Genomic DNA, 24,941 nt, shown 5'->3' with positions numbered 1-24,941 from the left:
AGAAAATCTACCCTGCTTTGGCTACAGAGAGAACTTTACATCTGTCACACTTCAACAGGTGCATTGAATTTAATTGTCTGGAGATCAAGTTAGTACTTAACAGAATCTGAAATTGCTGTAGAGAAAGTGCTCAAGTATATTGAAATGATTCCCTTTTGGGAAACAACTTAAAATTCAAATTTGCACTGAGATTTGATTAATGTTTGTTACAAGAATATCTTTAGATAGTCACACATGTGTATGAATATAAAAATACACATGCACACATCTGTGTGTTGTAAAGCAATTTTGTACTGAACCAAAAAATGATAATAATGGTAGCATTTCTGGGGGAAAGCCCATGTGGTCTTCTTGCTGGGGCATTAATAAATCATAAAACTGGTATTCTTTGCACACATCAGGGTTCCCTCTTAGAACTTAATATCAATGGACTACAAAGAGAAGGATCAGAAGAAAAGTAAACAATTTCACATATAACAATGGTACATTTCTGTGGGCTTTTCTGTACTTACCTTTCAAAAGCAACTTGTCCCATGATGTCTGCAGAGCTCACCAGCCACGTTTCACATAGGGGATGTACAGTAAACATTTTTTTTTTTAATCTTACTTCCTTTTTTTTATTTCTGAATGGCTCCTGTCTCGTACTGGATAAAGTCTTGTATTTTTCAGTGGTGTAGACAGTCCTTTCTGAAGTCTCATCTTTATCAGAAGCAGCTTATTTTGATGATTTCTCCACTGTACATCTCTACCCCAAGTTACACTGCTCTTTTTCTCCGGCTAATATTACATTTTTCATTTTTGCTTTGCTCTTGTAACCCTTGTCTCTTCTGTTTGACTTTCCTCCTTTTTTTTTTTTTTTGTGTATGTCAGGTGGGGTATTTGTCTCAACATTTATAAAACTGATGAACTTGGGTCTCGAAGTAAGAGGAGGAATTTTTGGGACATAACATGAGCAAAGCCAGTCTGGTGGTTGCAGGTTATTCTGCTGTAAGAAGGAATCCAGGCTGCAGCATTTCAGCTTCTCTAGCATTGCTTCAAATCCCAACCTGGAATTTCCTTTTCTCTTTTCTTGGCATGGGGATCAGATACCATGGAAGGGATTATATCCAAGGGTTTGAATGAAGGGGTTTCTTTCTACAGAAGCCATCAGAGGATCTAAGAAGATTGAACTGAAGGTCGTAGAATGTCTGTATTTATCCTTAAAGATACTGTAAATACATGCCTTAGTGCATGCTCTATTAGCAAAACACAGTATTTAAATATTAAAACTGAAGGTGGCATGAAATTTTAATTATCATATAACTTAGGCTCAAAATAACATTCTTTTGTAAATGCCTCATGAAATCTCTGCATTTGTGTTTTCACACTTCAGCAATTTTTTTCTAGAAACAAGTGCCAAAAATATACTGGCTTATTTGTAGCCTGCTGCTGTATAATAACAATTAAGTTGCCATTTCACTTGGAAAAGTGACTAAATGGTGATACTCACTCAGCTGGCAAACATGCTGTTATGTTCTATTGTTTCTACCTTAATAACTTTATAAACCATTATTACTTGAGTACTGTAAAACCAATAAAGGCCTTGAAGCACAAAGAATAAATGTGTCTTACACATCTCACCTGTGGCCAATGAAATGTGGCCAAACTTGTGGATTTCTGACTTTACTTGCAAAGCCAGTAGTTTGCATAAATGGAAAAAAATTCTTAAAGTAACTAAGAACTTTACCAGAGATCTAAGTGATACAAAATGCTGAGTGTACAGTAGATTTCAGTGCAACTGCTTTACACAGTGAGCTCTGGAGAAGCAAAGTCTGCTGCTTTTTTTTTTTTAATTTAGGTGAAAAATTTTAGCAGTGTTGTGGGGAAAATGAATTCTTTTTTCCAGTAATATATCCCTGTGAAACTAGTGAAGACCATAGGCAATACCCCAAGGGGTGGGAAAGCCTCTGGTTTTCTTTCTTAGTGCTTGCTAGTTCTTAGGTGAATAAACCATTTGCTGCCCTGAGTCCAGCACTGCACACTGAAATTCTGCTTTCTGAATTACCTGCAGACACACAGAGGTGGTTCTGATACACTGCATTTTTTTCCTAAGAATTCTTAAAACTGTTAATCTTTGTTTCTCCAGTAATCAGAAAGCCTGATGCAGGTAACAGAATAGAGAGGAAGCAAAACTTCCAGTACTCCTTTAAAAGGAGGCACCAGCCATGTTTAAAGCCAACTTGTATCTAAAGAATGACTTTTATAGTGGGATGTAATTCAGATATACTTAGTCTCAGTAAATTATTTTTGTTTTCTTAAAGGTTGTTAAAAAAAGTCTTACTACAAAAAACTTAAGGCAAAGGAAAAGAACATGTGTCCATACTTTGATTTCTCAAAGTTGTACTCGTATACTTTCTTTGCAGAAGTTTTTTAATAGTGCATTGCTGTAATTTTTTTGGAGTTCTCTGCAATTCTCAGATGAAGCACTGCAATTTTACTGAGCACAGTAAACATACTTAAAGTGAACAATAGTCTGTAAATTTTTTTTTTCTTAATGTGACCATTAAAGAAAAATAAAAAGTGGATCTCCTGAGAGAGTTTGGAAGCAGTACAGGTTGTCATAGAAAATTGAGTCTTTAATATTTATTCTCCTTTCTGGCACATATGTTTGATTTCTTTCCTCAGAGCTTGTAGTCATTTATATTACTGCATATCACCAAAGACTGACTTTTTTCATTCTTGCATTAGTGAGGTTGATCTATGGCAGTTCTGTATCAATCCCTCCATTGATCAGACTTTGCTTGTCAGCTGTTTCCTCGGCCACAGAACATTCTTGGACTCTGTAGTGTGGACAAGAAATGTACTGCAGGTATTATATACCATACATTAAGAGACTGAGCCTTAGCTGTGTTGTCCTGGTCTTGGATGCTTTCAGCAGCATCCTTCAGCCTCCTCCAAGGCTTTTGGGATGGATGCACCGATGATAATGTGTGGTTCCCTCTGCTCTGGGGGCCCCTGTTAAAATCCTGATGTCAGTAATGAAGTGTGGTTGTAGTGCCCTCTGGGGTGTTAGTGCACCCAGGTGGGGCAGCAGGGCTGTGCTCACATGGCAGGCTTGAAGTGCTTTGGAAAATAAAGTTAAATGATGCCATTTGAGCTCCCTTATCTGTGAAAGACTGGCTCAAGCCAATGCCAGGAGCTGCTGGTTGGCCAGCAGCTGTGAAATTTATCTTTTTAACAGTAAAAGAATTGCAAAAGGGAGTGAGCATTTACTGAGCCATCCCCAGTGGTGAGCAGGTAACATGCACAGAGGAAATGACACCTGCAACGTGTTCCCAAAAAGCCCACCATTGTTTGCAGAGAACAAAGGCTCCCCCCCAGAGTATATTGCAGTTACTGTCACATTCCCTCTGACAAAGGGACAGCCTTTCTTAAATTTTTCAGTTTTAGTATTCTAATGCATTATTAAAATATGAAACCCCTTCCACTTGCAACTCTGTTGCTAAGGGAATTACAATTTCAAAATACATCCCAATGTATTTAAGCTTTCTCTACAGCAATTCTCACTGTTATGTACAAATCCTGGTGGTAACAGGCAACATGATGGGGGGGGAGGCCAGTTACTTTCTTTGTGAAAGACTTAAAATACAAAAGTAGAAAATGTAACAAATGAATCAAATAGTATGCAGCAACATCTGAAAAGTTTTTGCCTAAAAGGGTGACATTTTTATTCTTTTACATTTTGAGAACAACTGTGTGTGCTTTGATAATGGTAACACTGCATTGCATAGTTCTGTAAGCATTCCTTTCCCACAAACATCTTAAAGAATATGAAAGCCTGTTTTTCTGGAAAAGGAAATGAGCTGAAACACAAATGGAGTTGTTCAACCCGAAAGACAGTACAGAATTTGGTTCATTGCTTTCTGTCTCTTGGTGTAAGTACTGAACACACCTGCCAACTTAACTTTCTGTTGCTGAAGTGTTACATAATGTGTGGGGGAGTTCCTGTCAGAAGGTAATTCAATGTACTGGATTTAAACACTGATTTCCTATTATCCTCTGTCGTGGACTTGCAGTTCGTGTTTAACAGAATAACCTGCTTTCCTCCACTGCTTCTGTACAACAGGTGCAATGCTGTGTGATGTGTTATGTAAGGGTGAAACGGTTCCTCTCTCAAATGTAGGAAAAGCAGCATTTTTATTACGAACTGCTGCTACAAGAAACTGCAGTGAGCAAAACTCTTGTGGCTTAAGCCAAACGTCCACTCAAGGAACTGAGAAGTCCATCACAAATGTTGTGCTATCACTTTTGTTTTTCTAGTGACAGTGATGACGAAAAATCAAGAAGAGGCAAATCTCCCAAAGCTGAATTTAAAGATGAAGAGGAGACTGTGACAACAAAACACATTCATATTGCACAAGCTACAGAAATTACCACCATCAGACAGAAACGCTCAGCAAATCCTTCAAAAACCATTGACTTGGGAGCAGCAGCTCATTACACAGGAGATAAAGCGAGCCCAGAACAGAACTCTGCTGCTCATCCTGCACAGCCTACGACAAAGGTGAGACAGCAGGAAAGCACAACATTTTGGAAGCTGTTTTCTTCTATCCTCTAAGACAATTTCTGCTTTAGGGTAGAATTTTTGTTATGCAGCCTTGAAAGGAGCTGTTTTATCAAAAATGTTTAGTTGGACTTATCACAGTCTGTGGAACAGTATAATTGTAATTAATTGTGATTGCTTTAAGGTGTAGAATTTTTTAAATATAGTCTCTTCAGGACAGCAAAGAGAATTTTGGCCTGAAGTGTTAAAGATTCTATGAAGCTGCACATTTACTGAAAACTTACCAAATTCTTCAGTTGTAAAAAACAAAAAAAGCCTTTAGCTTTTCAGTACTTGATTTTACATTTAGCTATATGATTGTTGGCTTTAAAGACAAATCTGTTATCTCTTCAAAGCAAAGGCAAACAAAATCCTTCAAAATCCCAGAAAACTTCTTAATGTCATTTGATTAATGACATCGTGAGTTGATATCTGGTGTAATTTCTTCTCCAGGCTGCCGTCCCCTCTGGCAGCAAGTCCTCTAATGACCTGGTGGACCTGTTGTTTGATGGAGCCAGCCAGCCAGCTTCCACAGGTAGGTTTGGGGTCTGTTCCAGTTCTGAGGAGAGCCTTGTTTGTTGCCAGAATAAAAATAAAGTAGATAAATTGAGAAAGGTATACTTGAAAAAAATGTAGAACTGCCTAGAAAGAACATTTTATAGCAAGGTACTGTGTGTGCTATTGCATGGAACTAATAAACGTTACGAGCACAAAGATGGACTGCCAGATCAGTCTGTCAGAAACTGTGTATGTAATGCAGTTATTTATAATTAACTCTGAAAGCAAGTGCAACCATTCATATTCAAGCATTTCTCATTGTGCAATTCAAAGGCTGGGCAGGTGGAGATGGATAATCTTCATCTGAGGTATATGGCAAACTTGGTTTTTTGTCTTATTTTCTCTTGGCACTTGGTTGACCCAAACCCTAGGACCAAAAAGAAATTGCTACCTAAAAGTGAAATTACTCATTTTAAAACACATCCTTCACTCTCCATAAATGTGTAGCTAATCTATTAATCTTCACATGGACTTACCCTTATGCTCTCAAAATGCAGTATATTTTTAGGTGTTAAATTTCAGTGCATTGTTATGGGCTTGGTAGAGGAGTTCTGAGGATTGGTGCTTTGCTTTTCAAAACATAAGACTTGAAATTTAGATTTGTTTTTGTGCTTACAGGTCCCTGGTATCAATGGGTTTGTGGTGGCATGGAATAGAAAAAGAACTTCTGTGCACTTGTGGTCTGATGGCACAGTTGGGAGGGAGTGAGCTGTAATCTGAGACCACTTTGAGTAGCAAATAAAACAGCATTTCACGGAGAGAAACCTTTCAGAGACCTTCCCATTGCAAATGAGGAATGTCCCATGCTGGACAGGATCCTGCTGGCACTGCAGAGCAGGGTGTGTGCCTCACTGAGCCGAGGGTCTGCTGGGCCCTTGCTTTAAAGACAAGGCAAAATGACAGAGGCTGCACCAAGAAATGGCAGTTCTGAGTGGCTGGAGGCCACTGCAGGCAGGTGTCTGTAAGGACTGTCCTTACTCACCCCGTTATAACTGGAGTTACACCACTCCTGGGGGTGTTGTAGGGTCACACCAGGGATTTGATTGTCATGTGTGAGCAAAACCAGTACTGTGACCCCTCTGTGTGACGCCTTCCTTTCATCACTGCCCTGCTTCTGTGTTTAATACACTATAAAATATATCAGAACTCTACTGCAGGGGAGGGAGACTGTTGTGGTAATTTAGTATCAGACATCTGTCTTAGTATTTTCTTTATTATTTTGAGTGGATCTTTAAAACTTTGCTCACTTTTATTTTTGGGAAAGTAGACAGTCTTTCATGTCTGTTATGAAATGTGTTAATTCCTAGAGATTGAGAAATATGAGTCATTTCATGTGTCTGTTTTTATGCACAAATATGCATAAATTTAAGGAACAACTTAATTTCGTTCAATTTCTTACTTTATTAACTTCACATAACAGAGCTGTTCATTGTATATTGGAGTTACTACAGTTCCATGAAAGTTTAAGATCCTGGATCAGAACCACTATCCCAAGTCAATACTGATTTTTTTTTTTTTTTCCATCTAATTCTTATGGCAGAAGAGATTGGAGTATTTTTTATTTATATACAATGCGTATGTTTTTATTTTTATAAGAATAAGATCTCATTGAGAATAGATTGTTTCCACTTCAAAGTGAACCTGCCCATATTTCAGACAGAACTATGGCAGCTGCTGTATTACAGTGTACTTAAATCTTTCATCAGTTTGGCTCTTTGCTGTAGTCAGCCTTTTTTCTTTTCTTTTTTTAATCTTTTCTTCTCCTTTTTCCAAAGCAGCATTTAGAAATGGTGCTGAGAAGAGGCACATTACCAGCTGGTCCTGCTAAATAACCTTTGCTGACCTGAGCAGGCAGATGGAAAGGGTTCATTTGTAGTGACAGATCTCGCATGGGAATCTTTGAGGCTTGCTCATGTTGAGAAGATTAGCTCTGTCCTTCACGTGCAGGTCACTTGTTATGACCACTGCTCCTTGCAGCACAGGGTGTGGGAACATTCCCAGTGTCAGGCAAGGCAGAGGGAAAGGGTCAAATCCAGCCTTTGATGTGTCCTGTGAAGGAACTGGCAGGGAAGTGATGTGAATTCAGGGACCTCGGGGTTTGCTTATCTGTGTATTTTCAGGTGCAGAGATGTGAAAGGGTTGATTGGGCTCAGTGTTACTCTTTACTGGAGCAACACAGTTTGTATGTGAGGGGGTGCTTGGTTGCCATAAAGGGGAAGATGTAAAATCCCTGGTTAGACCTGCTGTGGGAGTATTTTTTGGTGTTGCTGGAGCTGAGGTTCCTTAACCTTTCTTTAGAGAGTTACTGCATCCAGCTTAATCTCTGTCACCTCTCTCTGAAACTCAGTTTCACTTGAAAACAGGCAAGAGAGGGGGAGGAAAAGTTAACTTGACTGAAAATGTTACGGGGTTATTTTGGGTATGAACCTAGTTCTGTTTTTAAAATTAAATTAATCCCTAGGCACTGTCAGGCAGCCCAAGGATAATGGGTGTAGCAAGGGAGCATTGATTTTTATTTTTTCCTTTGAGTGTGTGGTCAGGAGTGTGTCATCTGTGTTGCTCATTCAGCATATAAACTCTCAAACCATTAACCTGTTCTGAACTCTAGAAGCACATCTGTGGGGAAAAAAATACTTGAAAATGTTCATTGCAGTACACAGAGTAAACAGGATCAGATTTTTAGTTTGATATTTCCTCGTCCCTTTTTTATTCTCGGGTGTCTTAACTTGCTATGAAGTCCTCTCCCTCTTGAAAAGGTGTTAAAAGGGTTTCAGTAGTGCTATGTCTGAAATTCAGGGACCATCCTTGCATTCTTTGCTCATGTTTTATATCCTGCACTACATGCTCAGCAAGAAGACATTTGCCTTCCTGGCAATGTCTACAGTAAAATAACATTAAAAAGAAATACAAGTACACATGTATTAGGAAGTGAGTGGTTCCTTTTATTACTGCTGGCCATTTATTAAAAAGGAGATGGTTCTGGTTTAATTAACCCAGTTGAGAGTAGCAGATGGAGCAGAATGTCTTGCAGCGATAAGACAATTCCGAAATGGCACCAGATGTTGGAAGCTGTCCCTGGTGGTGTTTGAGTGCAGCACAGATGTTCCAGTCCCACCTGGCTGCCTCCTAAGCACTGCAGGCTAAGCAGCTGTGATGTAACCTATATAATGTACGCATAACACTAAAAGCAAAATAATTGAACTGCTGCAGCTTCTTCTGAGGGTGGGACTGCTTGGAGGTGAAATCTTTGAGGACAAACAAATAAGGGCAACTTCTTGGCTTCCTCAGGTCAGTGGAATTCCTGCTTAAAAGCAGTACCAACCATAACTAGGTGATTTTTGTAACTTTTCTGAGTATTTCAAAAATCAGCTGTACAATATGGTTCTTAAATCTGCTGCTTTTATACCTTTGCTGTATCTTTTTAGTGAAAAATTGTTACTATGCTGTATTCAGAAGTTAATAATTTATGTGCTGTATATGAATGTCTAGTTGGAAAACTTAATGTTCTTGCTGTAGAAAGGAAGCAAACTTATAAAAAAATGAACACAAATGCAAGCTCTGTCCTTGAAATCCCAATTCAAGATCATTGCAGAATCATTCATGCTTTAAGTAACACAAAAACTAAATATAAAGTGACATGTAATTTTTCATAGGAAGCATAATAAATTAACTTTTATACAATAAGAATGTTTGGCCTTTTTCATATTATGCTTCCAAATTTTTAATTTTATAAGGTGCTAAACTGGTAGCATCACTCCCTAGTTAAAAACTTGTTAATCTTCTTAATATCTCTGAATTTATTTTTAGAGGTGACAAAAACTTGCATGTTCTAGTTCCTCCGTAGGAAAACAAAACTGCAAGATGTGCAAGGCAGTTGGAAATAATCCAGTTTATTGTTGCTCAGGCTTGTATAAACATAGTGTGGGGGTGAACAGGAAAACAGAGCCAACTTAGGGAGCAGAATCAATAAATCCATCGTGTCAAGTACAGAAAGCTTTTCTTCATAAATCCCACATGCAGTGGTTGCAAAGTTTGCACAATCCTGTAACAGCTTTTGGCTTCCCTCTGTTTCTAGGTGGATCAAGTGACCCATTTGGAGGATTTGCTGATTTTAGTTCACCTGCTGCTTCAGCAAGTTTCCCATCGTCGCAAGGTAGGACTGATTTAGGGATTGCAGTGCTGTTTCAGGGTGGAAGGAGGGCAAGAGATGCCGTGTGGCATTATTTAAAGTCCCTTCCCTTTCCAGGGTAAACTGTGTGTGTAACTGGACCACAAGTGCTCTGGGAGGAAGGAAGATGCAGCCTGGCTCAGTGCATGTGCAGACATTTTACCTGCAGACAGACAAGCTTATCATGAGATGGCCACCATCTGAAAAGGTTTCCCTTAAAATTGGATTGGAAAAGAATAAAATATGCTTGGAAACCACCTAAAGTGATCCATTTTCCTTTGGTGGAATGTTTGTGGGATCCTGCAAGGGCTGCAGACAGCCCTGGAGTGGGGAGAGCTGGCTGGCTGTCCTTTGTGAGGTTAATTTGAGCAGAAGTGTTGTTTGTGACTGGGGCTTCTCAGCCAGGGTGCAAGATCAAGTACAAAATGAGAAAACAGCAAAGAGGCTGAGCAGCCAATCTACCTAGGAGCCAGCTTTTAGTCAGCACGTTTGCATCTCTTCCCTTATTTTGCTGTGTTGGGAAGGCTCTACTGGACCTGGGTTAGTTAATACACCTTCAGTTTACTGGGTAGGAAAGAACTGCTCTAGTTTCTTACAGGCTTTCGCAGTCAAACCCAAGTTGTTTTGCAAACACAAAGCCGCCTACTATGCAAATAACTCCTGTGTTAATACAGTCTAAATTGATACAATCCTTTATCTGCATTAACGTGATTAATCTATTCCAATCACCATTATGCAAGGGACAAGGAGTTCTGTGAAATGATTAATCATTCCTGAACAGTGTAAGCCCCTCTAGAAATCTTTTCCTTCTTGATTAATCATCTTTGAAGTCCTACTGAAGGGGCAAAACCTTCTCCCTTTTACCCCCACTTCCATTATTGGTCCTCAGTGCACAGGTTTGAACATAGAAGGAGCACACTCAGCATTTACTTATCTATCAAGAATATTTAAAGTAGGTTTTAATTTTTAATACGTAATACTAATTGAAACATTCTAATATAGTGCCTCTTTGTGAGTAAGATCAAAGCAAATGTTCTAGTGAGGCCCTAAGCTAATGAATATTAGCCCACTTCATGCACTGAAGTTGTTGGCAATACTTGGATTTTGTGAACAAATTTACTGTTCCACTATATTTTAAATTGTAATGTGTTGGTAAAGAGACATGACTAAAGGTTGAAGGTGTATGTTGATAAATATTTACACGAAGTGTAAAAGACTGCTGCAGTTAGCCATGAGTGGGTGGAATATATTATGGAAGCAGCCATTGGATAGGGCAGGAAATAGAAACTGGCACTGGATTCATCTATCCCAGCTCTACATATTTGAGTCTTTGTTTACGCAGCTAAAGAAATCCAAGAGATGATTTAAATGTTCACCAGCCCTCAAAGTTCATTTCATATGGCAGTGCTGTTGTTTGTAACATAGCTGAAGTACCAAAAGTGAATCAGTGAGAGAATCAAAAAGCTGAGCTGGCCAGTGGCCCAAGCTCTGAATGTGATTCACTGTGTAGCCTGTGAGCTGTTTAAATGGTATTGCTTTATATTCTGCATTTTCTGCAAATGTTTTTAAGCTTTTCTTCCCCCATCAGTGCTGTGAAGCAGCACTTTCCCTGTTAATAGGGAAACACGTGTTTTAAGGGAGGTAACATCTCCTCCTGTTTGACTCCAAGGTTTGACAAGCTCTCAGTTCACTGGTTTGTGTCACAACATCTGTGATGCTGAAGAGGTGCCCTTGCAGGTGTCTACAAACAGCTCGTGCTGTTGGCTCTACCTTCACAGTGAGATACAGAGAGAGCTCCGAGTTCTGTGTTCTTATTTAAACACTTGTCTCCAAAAACCTCATCTATTGAAATGGAACAGTGTTTAAGTGGTGAGCTACAAGAGTTCAGCAGAGCTGCTGTTGAGAGAAATGATTGATCCAAGATTGAACTTCTGCTTTAAATCAAGGCATTTAGTTCAGGAATCAAATTTAGAAAACCTAATGTGTTTTACATGAGCACTTGATGGGATGGGAAGTGCTTATTCCTTATGACCTCAAATAAGCATTCTCTGGCAGCCTGCTTTCAAAATTCTGGGGTTTATTCCCCTCAGCATGGTTTTATACAAATACCTACAATGGTATACAACCAAATTTGGATGTAGTTGTCTGTATCATGGTGGAATTTGCTTTATCCGGTGGCTTGTTCCTGACAACTGCTCTCTCTGTGAATGCCAGAATGCCAAGATAAAAAGTTGATAAGTGTTATCCAAGTTCTCAGTGTTGTTCTGACTGTGGTCTCCAGTCTACCCCAAGTTATCTTCCAGTTGTACTTCAACTGAAGCAAGCCTGTCCCTGCTTGCCTGGCATCCACAGGTGACACATTATCAAACATCTTCTACTTTGTGTACGGGTGTTTCATATTTCCTTTCGTACCTTGTTAAAATTGTTGGAATATTCATGAGAGGGAATGATGTCCAGATGGAGGTTCTACCTGCAGATGTTAATGTGGATGGACACAGATCAGCTCACATTTGTTTCAGTTCATGGACTATGGCATTTGCTCAGTGCCTTTCTCTAAGTCTTCTTTCTTCTCTGTCTTCCTTCCTCCCTCCCACACTGTTGCCTTTTCTTCAGGTACAGCAACAAGTGGAAATGGAGACTTTGGTGACTGGAGTGCCTTCAACCAAGCTTCTCCTTGTGCCAGTGCTTCGTCTGGAGAGCTCTTCAGCAGCACAGCACAGCAGCCAGCTCTAGAGCTCTTCAGTGGCTCTCAGCCAGCTCCGGGCCAACCTCCAGCTGCTTCCAATTCTATGGATCTTTTTGATTTGATGGGACCCTCTCAGACAACCATGACCTCCTCACAAAGCATGAATTTCTCCATGATGAGTTCCAATTCTGTGGGCGTCAGTTTACCCATGTCCAGGTCACAGGTAGGCTGCTATTGGTCCAATTTGCTAATGACCTTCTCCTTAATCACAGCATTGAAAATGAATCCATTCCTCTCCTGGAGTGCATTAGATCTGCTCATTCAGATGTGATCAGCATTTTGTCAAAAATGTTTCAATTGCCTCCTAAACAGAGAAGTCCTTTTATAAGCCAGTCTTCTCGGAGGTGGGCTTCATTGCTCTAGGAGGTGTAGCTGCTTTTTTGGAGAAGTTGAGGTTGATATTTTAAGACCGTTCTCCACAGAAGGTTACAGATTTCCAGCCTCAAGGAGAGATGAAGGTCACAACTGGCCTGTTCCCCAAAAGACAGAAGTGCCTGCTGCAGTGGAGGGTGGTTTGGAAACTGGAATGGATCAGCTTGGTGTTAGGAGGAAAGAATCAGCGTGCTTGAGTTGAAAGCTTGGCTGCTACTGGTCACTGTCACTCCACATTGATACAGGACTTGATCTCTGCTTACAAATACTCTTTTAATCTAACTGTGGAGCAGCACCTGGCAGCACTGCTTTGGAAGAGCTAAAGTTCATGGCATCCTGGGTTTTTATTGTCTTATATAAATACTTGTTTATAATAAATAAATAATAAATAAATAAATAAATACTTTATTGTCTTATCTAAATACTTGTTGTTTAGTCCTGTTTCCTACTGGTAAATTGTTTCAAGTGAATCCCAACCAACTTTTCTTTTTTTAGCCTCTGCAAAGCGTGAACCCAATGATGCCTAAGCCTAACTCACTTTATAATGCAAGGACAGAGATGGTCCAGAAAAATGCAAGCAAAACTCTACCCTCAACTTGGTCAGATCCCAGTGTAAATATCAGTTTGGACAATTTAGTACCTGGGATGCAGCCTTCCAAACCCCAACAGCCATCGCTTAATACCATGATGCAGCAACAAAGTAAGTGATCATTGCACTGTTTTGCACACACTGAGCCCTGTCTGTGTTCCATAGGCTGTCCCTGAGATCCAGTCTTCTGTCCACTACTGTTTTCCCACCTTTAGTCACACTTGTTTCATAAACTACTGTGACATTGTGACACAAGTGATGTTTTCTAAATGGAGATTGGTGTGTCAGGAGGCTGAGTCTGTGCAGGTTCTACTGTTGAGCTTGCACCATTGCTGTATCTTGACTTTAGGCATCCTAATCCTTAGAACTTCTCTGGAATATTTATTGTTGTAAAATGATATTCAAAACTTCTGTAGAGAAGTTTTCTGAGTCTTCACGCAGAAAATAGGGAAACAAGTGCAGTGGAATCATAGAATCATTAAGGCTGGAAAATACCTCAGGGATCAATGAGTCCAACCCGTGACCCATCCCCACCTTGTCAAGTGGCCCAGAGCACTGAGGGCCACATCCAGTCCTTTCTTGGACACCTCCAGGGATGGGCACTCCTCCCTGGGCAGCCCCTTCCAATGCCTGATCACCCTTTCAATGAAGAAATTCCTGCTGATGTCCAAATCAGGAAATAGCTGCAGGTCTGGCCATTGTATTCATGTTCACAGCAGTGACACACAACTTTCTTAAAATACATGAGCTCCTTCAGTGTCCAGGTTGCACTCAGTGATTTTTGTGCACTTTGTCTTTGCTGCAGATATGCAACAACCGATGAATGTCATAACCCAGAACTTTGCAGCTGTGAACCTCAGCCCTCAGCCCAACATGATGCCTGTGCGACCCCAGACAAACACGTTGATGGGAGGGCCCCTGGGGATGGGAATGCCCGGTGTGATGTCAGGTACGATGGGAATGGCCTCCATGGCACCCACGCCCATGATGAACCAGGGAATGATGGGAATGAACGTGGGAGTGCCGGCCACAGGAATGGGCACAATAGGAATGGGGGTACCCAATATGGCTATGACCTCTCTGACTCCTGGGACTGTACAACCCAAGCAAGATGCCTTTGCAAATTTTGCCAATTTTAGCAAATAAAGATTGTAAAATAAATAAATGAGATTAAAATAAAATAAAATAAATGGGCAGACTGAATGAAGGATTTTTAGCTGCACAAATATAGCTGGGGAAGGGATGGGAAACACTGATCAATACTTTTTTTTTCTTTATCAGTTAAAGTGTCTACATAAAGAACCAAATGCTATTTTCTAAGTGTTGAAATAACTAGTGTTCAAATTCTGGAGAGGTGAGAGATTCTTCTAAGGAATGTGTTGGATGATTTTGCAAAATAATTTGTATTAAGACCATCAAAAAACCTTTCCTACGTAGAAGAACCAATTTTAACTTTGAGACTTGATGGAAGACTGGATTGGGGACTGGGTAAAAATGTTTGACTCTAATTTTATACTTTTCTTTTTTCTTGAAGAGCTTTGACTTTCTTTTCCCCCTCTCCCTGATCGCTTTGTCATAATTGGATCATTCCTTTTACTACCACTGAGTCCACAATTGTGAAGTCACTCAAGTACTATGATCAGTTTTTTATAAGAATATATATTTTTGTCCAAAAATGGCTTACATATGTGACTATGGCTAATTCAAAGGGACCTGGAATGTATATATACTTTTGCTAATGTTCCAGCCACACTGCTGTATTACCCAAATTTTTATTGTAAAAATCCTCTCTCAGCAATTTGGTGATCAACAGATTTTTGGGGTCTTAAACTGCTTCTAATGTTACAACCAATATCGTGTGCAAGTCTTGGGAGCAGCTTTATCCAAGACTGCTGGAAGGTTTCCTTTCAGAAAACTCCAGAAAACGCACTTTCTTGGAGTTCTTTTCCAGTGGCACTTGGCATCCTTTGCAGCACCAATGTCCCTAAGGAGCCACTGGTTTAGGGCATCAGCAGCAGGTGAATCACACTTCAGTGATGGAAATCTAGAACCTAACTTAATCCCATGGCATTGGATCCTGACTTTTATACGACACTTGGTGATTCTTTTGTGTAAATATGGCATTAGCATCTGTGGAATCCAATAGAGGAGTAAAAAAAATATATATATTAATAAAGGAGACCTGTAGCAGTCAAAGATTTTACTGATTTACTGAAAGCAAAAGAACGAATTAAGGTTTTGGGGGGGTCTTGTTTCTCCTTCTGTAATTCTGCATTTAAGTTCACATGAATCAAGATTTTAGAATCTGGAACACAAAGTCATTGTTATATTCACAAGCTGGGAATATTGTTAAGAATAAGCACTATACTATAGGTATGAAATTTATTGCCTCCCTTTCCTTATGTTGGATTTCTTTTTTATTATTAAATTGATAAAACTTTGTTTCCATTGTATTCATAATGTTCTGTTATACATAACATTAAAATGTTCATTAAAATCAATGTTGGGCTGCTTTTCCTTTCATTCCATTTGACGTTTATGAGAGCATTTGGGAAAAAAAAATAATTATAATTTGGGCAAAGTAATTTTTATAAATAATTTAAAATTGTTTAATGACTTCTTATCTGAAGCCTTTCCTATCTGGCTCTACTGTTAGGAATTAAAAATGAAGCACGCAAGATATCCTGACCCGCTCCAGCCTTGCTAATGCTCCATCTACAACATTTCTAATTAGGCAGAAATTCATGTACTTCAGCTAAGTGGTAATGAAAAGTGATTCATTTGCTGAATAAGAGATGAGAGTGAGTGTAATTAGCTGACTGCGGTTTTTAATCTTTCAACAATTCAATGTGTTTAAATTAGTTTCAAAGAATAGGAGCTTTCAAGTGTTGTTACATCAAAGTAATCAAGGCAGGCTTCAACAGTGGAGTAGGAGAGATGGCTCTGGTTCCTGTTCTGAAACCTTTACACTTATTTGGAATAATCATCTTCAACCCCTCTCTTTGGAACAGATGGGAAGCCTCAGACTGGTTCAATGTATGCGGAATTGTGGTGGGAAGGAAGCTCCTTCCAGGAGTGGGAGATGGGGGCCGAGGAAAGCTAAACCTGTAGTCAGTGTTGTTATGCTGTCGTGCTGGAGGCTGCAGTGCTTCTCAATCCTCCTTGGAAGGTTTTGGGATGAGTCTCATGCTGTCCTTCAAGGTGGGTTGTGCCAGTGAAACAGTCAGCTTTGAGCTGAAGGATCATGTCCCTGTTCAGGTTGTTCACATCTCTTCAGAGGAACCCTTGGTTTCGCTTCTAATTGACAGTAGTTCTAAGGAAGCAGATTTGTCAGGGGTTGGAGTAACTCCAGTGGAAAACGTGGTCACTTTGGGGTGGGTCTTTGTGGTTGTGCCAATTACACCTGGCTCAGGGAGCAGCTGTAGTGCTGAACTGATCCCAGTTCATCCCATGGATCAATAGCCTCCTTATGAAGCCGGGTGTGTGGAGTGTGAGAAGCAGCTTTGTCAGCCAGCCAGGTCCTCTGCAGGTGGATGAGAACAAAATCCTTTGAACCAAAATAAACATCAGAAAAGAAACCCTGGAAAGATTCCTTCAGAACGTGGGCCAGGTGCATCCCTGTGTATCTTTTCTGCAGTGATGAGAGCCTGGAAGTTTTTTCCCCATTGTCTCCCTCAGTTCAAGCACATGGATCACAGGTAGCAGTGCTTAGCAGAATGTGGTTTGCATCTTTATTTAAAGACCAAATATAAAATGGGTATTCGATTAAAGCAATATTGAACTTGTTTAAGATAAATACCATAAAATGTTTCCATCTCTGATATTTCAGGTATGAACAAAATAGTATCTTTAACTAAAAATTACATTTCCAGGTGAAAATACTAATGAGCTACTGTGTGAATGGGAACAGATGTACCCTTTATCAGCTACTGCATTATAGAATTTGAATATAACCAAAATCATGCTGCTGTGTTAGTACAACTCCTTTCTTCATTTTTGAAGTCCAGCTTGTACCTGTGATCTCTCCAGAAGAGTTTGGCTGGCTGGGTGTTGTATGTGTGTATAGAGAAACATAGAATTTCAGAGAATTACATGATTCTATAAATTAACTGCTTGTCTGGTCCTAAGAGTCAAACTTTTACCACCTCTGGAGTCTGTAGCTTCTAAACTTTAAAAGAGTTCAATTAAAATGACTGAAATCTTTTGTAAAGGTTGTCTCTACTTCAGAAGGGAAGAAAAGGGCAGCAGAATCCAGCTCTGTGTTTGGGGGTTTTATTGAATCATTAAAAAAAATGCATCTTGATGTGTACAAAGGAGTAGTAAATTCCAGCACAGGTGCAAGTTCAGTGATAACTAGAGCAACCACCATGTTCTAAAGAAATTATTTTCAAAACAGCTAAACAAGGGTATTTATAGCAGCATCTGTTTCAGCTCTATCTGTCAGCTAAGAACAGTCTGACACAGCTTAGGGGAGGTGGGGAAGGGATTTATCAATGAAGTGTTTACATAATGCAGGCAGGCATTGTATACTCAAGGTGATACCAGCTATAACAGGATAACAAATATCTAAAGACACTTTTATTCTCAGAGGCCTCTGCTCCAGGAGTCACTCTACAAAATTGCCTCCATGTTCCTCTGTGCTCGACTGTAAACACTCTCATAGCAGATGACATTTTATAGTGCCATCGCTGCCTTCTGATGAAGGCTTTTAATGCTGAGGACATTTTTGATTTTAATTTTCTTTCTTCCTCCCAGGTTTTATTCCAAGATGTCACTGACTTAAATTTAGAATTGTTTCAGGATTTCAATTGTTTTCAGGGTTTCAACCTCTTCTTCCTCTCCTGGTGATGGAAGTGCAGCTCCTTGGGACAGAGCAGGGCTGTTGCTGTGGGGTGTGAAGGACCAAGTGGCCGCGCAGTTCCTTCCCATTAGCCAGAAACCACAATCCCCAGGAACTTTTTTTGCCTGGATCACATGGACTTGGAGCTGACTTTAATGTTTTAAACATTTCCATGGGCAGAGGGCTTCCTGGAGGTGGTGGTGGGAGGATGGAGGTGGTAGCCCTGCTTCTGGGAGCTGCTTTTAGAGCTTTGAGGAAATAAGTGGCAAAGACATCTTGGTGAGCTTGGGTTAATGTGAGACTGAGAAGGATGGCCCCTGGAATTTGTAAGTCAGTCTGTACAGCTTGTTCAATGATCTGGTCACAGTTTTATCTAGCTGGAATGCTGTGGAATTTTTCTACTCTGTGAAATGACCTTTAAAAACTGAGATGTGTCTCATTTTCATTTTTTATGTGTTTCTGCATCCACTATTCACCTAAGGAATGATAAGAGGTAAGAGAAAATCTGCCAGAATGGGGAAAATGAAGAAAGGTGCCTTTAAAGAACTCAGTGTATTCCCTGGATTCTGCAGCTGGGGGTTCTTTACATGGAGTAATCCAATCTCTACATAAATTCTGTGTGTGTACAGCACAGTGAAGGCTCAGCTCATCTCTTTAAAAATGTCTTTGCTCCTCACAAATTTGCAGGTTTGGTTTTTTTTTTTTTTAAATCATGCCATAAGGTACTGGCTTAGTAATTAACTGGTTCTTTAATCGAGCTACAATTACTTTGTTTCATGAGAAGGGAAAAAAAAGAATGTATACCAAGACAGAGCTACTTTCGACATCTGGGAACCTCCTAACAGCTGGCTATCTAATGAATATGCATCTGCTTAAGAGGCTGTAGGCCATTAATAAACCAATAGATATAAAACAGAAACAATCTTTGTCAGCTTCAAATGAGATTGGATGCAATGTGCTGTGAAGTGTCACTGTCACATTGAATCCAGCCGCGGAGGTTAACGGCGGCTCTTCGCTGCCGGCGGCTCCGCGGCAGAAAAGGCGGAGCGGCGGCTCCAGCGCTGCTGCAGGGACGGAGCTGCGCCCGCCGAGCTCTGCGGGCGGCTGCTGCTGCTGCCTTTCGTCCCCTCGTTCCTCCGGCTACCAGTTGGGTTTGAGGCACTGGTGACTTTTTATTTGCCACTCCAGCAGTTGTGTCTTTTTGGGTCTGACAGAGGAGGATGTGGGGTTTCCCACACAAACGATTTGAGCGACATGAGAATTGCTCAAGTGAATAAACGACTGGGGAGAAGTTACAGGAATGTGATAAAAATGCACCTATTTGACTGAGACCTCAGGCTTCGTAAGGAGGCTCAGAACAGCCCCTGAGCCGTGTTGTACAACAGGATTGTTGTAGGGTGAAATAAATCCCCCTAAAACAGTGACAGTGACCTCATGTGACTACAGATATCTCTGACCCCTTAAGAGTTGTATCTGTGCTTGTTCCAAGGTGGGAAGCATCATATGTTGTCCCAAGTGTTTGGTACCTTAGAGTTGTTGTGCAGCTGTTTCCTGTGGCAGCTCCCGTAAAATGTGAAATGGATTTATTTTAGGGTTCCCTATCCCTTCTGCACAGCCTGGGATAGTCCAGTGTGCCCTTCCTTTCACGGGATGGTTGCCCCACACAGTGGCCTCTCGCAGCAGTGAGGAATGTCACCTAGGTGGTATTTTCCTAAGAGAAAATCCATTATTTCAGCTCAAGCCCCTGTACTGGAACAGGGCACTGTCAGCTGCAGTGGAGGTGGGCTGCAGGAGCCCGTGGGATGTGGGCGGGGGCAGCTTTTATTTTTGGTTTTGGGCACCTGGAGCAACAGTCTGGTACCTCACCCCGACTCTGCTTTAGAGCCAGACTTACACCACGTATGCTTCAGTTCCCAGGAAACTCTACAAACTGAGATTTTGAGTAGTTTTTTTTGCAGCTCAGTTGTAAAGGGCTGTCTTGCATTTAGCAGAAATTGTAACATTAAGCTTTTTGCCCCTGGATTTACAGTTTGTCATTACAAGAGAATGGAAGCAAGAGAAGTTAAAATGGGAAGATGAGTTCTCTGCAATTACTGCAGATCTTCTCTAACAGCTTCTCAAGCAAGAAAACTTCCACTTTGTATCATCACATCAATATAATTTAAACCAAAATCTGCTAATAAGATCGACTTAATTTCTAGAATAGTGGTTGTCTTGCCCTTAGTTTTAAGACAGAAGATTATTCAAAGTCTCTTTCAGAGTTGCAGCCACACTGGTGACAAATTTAACTTCTGAGACTTGAAGTTTTACTTCAAGGCTTGGTGTAAAGGGGAGGTGTAAACCTCTGTGCTACAGCTGAGCATCTTCCTGGCTTCTGCAGGGCTGGAATTTTGTCTCCTTGCTTTGCTGCTGCCCTGCCACAGCCCCTGGGCAGCAGCAAGTGCTGCCCACGGTGAGGGGAGCAGGTTGGTCAGTGAGAGCCGCCCACCTGCCCTCCCTGGAGCTCTCCCTTCCAGCCCAGCATCAGCAGCACTCTCAGATGCCAGAGTTTTATCTTTTCTGAGGCAGACAAAAGAGCACGAGGCAAAGGAGGGCTGTCCTTTTAAGTACTTTCCCTTTTCAAGGTCATTTGTGGAGCTTTTATCAATCAGAAAGCTAAATCCATACAAAAAGCATCTATAATGAACTGAGCGTATCTTGAACCTTATCCCTTCAGCTGAATACGAATTATCCAGGAAGGTGCTTCAATGGCCATGTTCACCAAGTTCAGCATCTCTGTGAACATTTATAAAGTAAGCAGAGAAGCCACTACTATTGTGATTTGGCATCTATCAATTTCTTGTCTTTTTTTTCTGTAATTGATTTATTAATTACAGCATCTTAATGATCTATTTAAAATAAATAAACCATTTACACCATTTCAAAGGTATTTTGTGATGTTCAGCTGATACTAAAATAGCACCAGCCTTATGTGCTTTTTCAGCAAGTGACCTAATTAGTTAATAAAGTAATTGAATATTAAAAAGGATGTTGCAAGTGATTAAAATTTAAGAGCCTTCAGAACATTATTAAAGCTATAAATCATACATCACTGTTTTAATTTGCATAGCTACAGAATTACTAATGGTCCCACATGCATAAGCTACTTGGCAATTAGTCTTTTAACAAACTGTTGGTGATACTATAAGGTTACCAAAATCTTTCCCCATTTTTGATTTGCAAACAAAATCCAGTATTGAAGAACACTAAGGGTTAAATTCTTAAAAGTCAGGAAATTTGGTTCTTTCAGTTGTCTCTCTACCTGCCTCTGTTTGCCCTTTGTTCTTCCATCTTCGGGACAGGAGAGCACATCCTCCCAAGTCCCCCTAAGGTGTGTAAAGGAGATGAGGAAGTGTCTGCTCCAACCTTGGGCTTCCTGAACTGGCCTCCAAGTGGTTTTTTTGTGCATATATTTCCCTACCTGGTGCTGGGCCATTTTGCATCTTTCTCTCATATACACGCAACTGTCACAGTGCCACTTTCCTTCCCCTGGACTCCCGGTCCATATTGGCACTGGGCAGACAAAGGGAGTTGCTGACTGCCAGCAGTTGCACCTGAGCTTTGTCCCATGGACATTGCCTTTGGGATGTGGAAGAACCACACCAGGTGCTCATCACCTTCCATTCCCTGTGCTGGGGCTTGCAGCTCATGGGAAACCTCAAATATCTGCAAACAAAAAAGAGTTGGAAAAATGTTGGGAGCTTCCTGCCCCGCACCACGGGGCAGCCAAGGCGATGAGGGTCAGCTGCCCATGGCCCCTGGTCGAGGCCTCGGGCTGTCTGCAGGCAGGAGGAGAGACAGGATGACAGTTTCCAACTTAATTAGACACAAACTGCACCAGCTGGATGCGTTGCCCCAGTCTCCCCTCTCACCAGCATCCCACATCTCTGCAGCAGCAGTTCCCGGTCTCGGGAATGACGACCAGCGGAGCACGGTCCAGCGCACAGGCAGAGAGCGGGTCTGTCTCTGCCTACAGCACTCGCAGCCTGACAAGAGGCAAACAATGCTGGGGGCAAAGGGAATGACCTGGTGTGCAACGGAGCACAACCCACAGGGGCACCGGCAGCTCCAGCCAGAGCACCCAGAGCTAGAGAGGGAAACGGCCGGAGCTCCAGCACAGCCACTGTGTCAGCTCCGCAGCCTCTTCCCTGGAGCAGTCCTGTGGATTGGAGCGCATTGTCACCTCCTCCCCGAGCTCCCCCGGGGCCCTTGGACAGGTTTCTTTGCTCCTGTTCCAGGGCCAGACTCACAGAAAACGTGGGTGCCTGAGCAGTTGCTGATTTTCCCACTGGTTTTTTTGAGACAGGGTCTTCATAGAATCACAGGATCATGGAATGGTTTGGGTTGGAAGGGACATTAAATATCATCTAATTCCAACCCTTCTGCCAACCAATCCACTTTCCACTAGACCAGGTTGCTCACAGTCCCATCCAGTCTGGCCTTGAACACTTCCAGGGATGGGGCACCCACAACTTCTCTGGACAACCTGTGCCAAGACTTCAACACCCTCACAGCCAAGAATTTACCTCTAATATCTCTCAACTTACTCACTTTCAGCGTGGAGCCATTCTCCCCTTGTCCTGTCATTACATGCTCTTGTCCTCCCTCTCTTTAGGAGCTGGGATTTCAGCATCCCAGCCCATCACAGGGACTGATGCCTGTGTGGCTCTTGCTCCCTGCCCCTGCCCTCACACTCTGCCCAGACAGGTCTCTGCAGGTGGCTGCCTAAGCTGGTACCTTCATCTCGTAAGCTTCAAGTCCTTTATTTTAAATGGAACAAAAAAAGACATTACAGAACAGCATTTATATGCGACACAAAGACGTTGTTTCACCCAGTTAGCTGAAGCTTTGGTGTAGTTTTAGCTATTAAAGTGCTACATTACCAGAAGAATTTCCTTTTTCGGCAGCAAAAACTTTTCAGGAGTTTCCTTTGGAGCCTTTATTGGGGTCAGGGGCTGCAGCCTTTTGTAATCTCTCCAAGTCAGCCTACAGCAGTTTTGGAAAGCCCTTACACTGGATATTGTGACAAACACCAGCTCTTTGTTCGTTCATTTACAGTTGGTAATAGATGTGAGGCCAGGGTGGAGGATGCTCTCGCGAGTGATTCACACTCTGCTGCACTAAGGCTTGCCATGACTGCAATAGCTGGAGACAGAACCACCCTCTTTTAAGGGTCTGTGTTTTTAATTAAAACACCGAGATCAGGAATGGGTGACTTCAGAGCGTTTTGACCCAACGAGGAATGACAAGCACATGGCTGCTTTTAAAATAAACTAATTAATAGCCACTGTCTTATCAGTATAAAACTGTCAGCACATGAGGAGGGTGGGCAAACCCAGATGCAAAGCATTTGTAAATGAGCCTACACACGCACACAAATGTTACTGCAGTACCAGCAACACACCAAAGAACACACTTTGGAATATCCTGCTCCAAAGGTGAACTGGAGGGGTCTGGAGTTGATTCCAAGTCACACCTCTGGGCTGATTTTAGGACAAGTTACATCAACAATCTGTTTCAGTTCACCTTGACTCCACCACCCAGTTTCACTTCAGTGTTGCCACGTCACCTGCCAGCCTTCACAATGTGGGAAGGGGACCAGGAGCCGACCTAGGGTGACACACCTGCCTTTGGACCAGCATATTCTGCCCAGCTGAGATATTTGCTTTTTAAACACCTGGGTTTACAAAACACTACAAACACAGGCAATTTCAGAAGCAAACACAACCAGTGCTCCTCACCCGCACACCGTTTCCTGCTGCATGGTCAGTATCCATCCCACATACACTAACTGCTCCCTATTCCATATGGGATCCCTTCCCTGTGAGACACTCCTCCAAAGGAAGAAAACTAAAAGCCGTTTTCTTGCTCTCGGATTTATGCTCTGGATACAAGGAGGTCCTGCCAAGAGTATACCCCCACCCCTTTTTTCAGCTTCCCACTGCTCTCATTTCCAAGCCTCCAAGAAAGGCTTTATCTCCAGTTAGTTTTTCCATCAACTTTGGGATGTTTCCTAACAATTGCTAACTTTTCCCCAAAAGAATCAGCAAGGAGCCCTTGTTCCCAGCAGAGAAGTGTAAGATCAGGAATGTTCTGCTTTCTGGTCCAGCCTGTCCCAGCTCACAGAACAGACCCTGGCTGACTCCAACCCTGCAGCCCCAGCATCGCTCCGAGCTCTTTCCTCTGAGCGTGGTGAGTATCCTGTTTGCCATCCTTCCTGCTGCTCTGTGCCATTAGCACGATAGCATCAGGTTTTCCACTTAAGCTCCCACATCCTTTTCCTGATCAGCACGTTGTACAATTGTTCCATTGACCACGCTCTGATGGAAAAAACGTCCCAAGCTTGAGCCTTGTCCCCCGAAGGGCAGGACAGCAGGGGGTGGTTTCCTTCTTCCAGCTTGTTCAAGTGCACTTACACATAACTCTGTCACAGCACCCATATTCTCAAACAACAGTATTTTATAGGATTTACTTCACTGCATCATTACATATAAATGATTTGTGTTTCTGCCTGTAAATACGTGACAAGGTAAGGATACTCACAGAGTGCTGTTCTACAGCCTGGGCAGCACTGCCAGCAGTTGCTGTTTCCCGATGCATTCTGGCAGACCCAGCACCAACTCCTGCACTCCTCCCACAGCCAGCATTTCCTCCAGCCATGTCCTCATCCACGGTGGACAGCTACAGGACTCCTCTGCTCCTACACCCCAAAGCACAGGAGTTACCTGGCAGGCTCTGCCTGGCCTGCCTGTGCTTTCCTCCACCAAGTGCTGCCTCTCTGCAAAGTCTTCAGATTTGTGTCTGCACATTCCCTGTGACAACTCCAGTGATGTTTTGCCCATCCCTGAGTTCCCTTTGCAGGCTCTGGTGCAAACCCAGAACTCAACTTGCAGAGATGCACCTAAGCCAAGTTTTGGCCAGTTCCTGCCATCACCCGCTGTTGCCAGCCCTGGCCGGGAGGTGGTGGAGTCACTGTCCTGGAGGTCAAGAAATGACTGGCGCTCAGTGCTCTGGTCTGGTTGACAGAGTGGGGATGGGTCACAGGTT

At 41.9% G+C, this 24,941-nt stretch overlaps 1 protein-coding gene across 1 annotated transcript in view; it reads left to right on the top strand.

Annotated features, from left to right (window-relative positions):
• The window catches only part of LOC121657820 (clathrin interactor 1-like), a 47,559-nt gene extending 32,043 nt beyond the window's left edge, over positions 1-15,516 (top strand). The window contains exons 7-12 of the mRNA XM_042013951.1: positions 4,300-4,543; positions 5,036-5,117; positions 9,216-9,293; positions 11,922-12,217; positions 12,922-13,126; positions 13,821-15,516. Of these exons, the coding sequence (XP_041869885.1) occupies positions 4,300-4,543; positions 5,036-5,117; positions 9,216-9,293; positions 11,922-12,217; positions 12,922-13,126; positions 13,821-14,161 (1,246 nt within the window). The 3' untranslated portion in view covers positions 14,162-15,516. The remainder of the gene's footprint in view (positions 1-4,299; positions 4,544-5,035; positions 5,118-9,215; positions 9,294-11,921; positions 12,218-12,921; positions 13,127-13,820) is intronic.
• The last annotated feature ends 9,425 nt before the right edge of the window (positions 15,517-24,941 follow it).

Source organism: Corvus kubaryi, unplaced genomic scaffold, assembly GCF_017639235.1.
Source record: "Corvus kubaryi isolate FWS band 111438036 unplaced genomic scaffold, C.kubaryi_AGA036_p1.0 split1-37374, whole genome shotgun sequence".
In the NCBI taxonomy this organism is placed as follows: Eukaryota; Metazoa; Chordata; class Aves; order Passeriformes; family Corvidae; genus Corvus; species Corvus kubaryi.
This window is presented reverse-complemented; position numbering and strand designations above follow the sequence as displayed.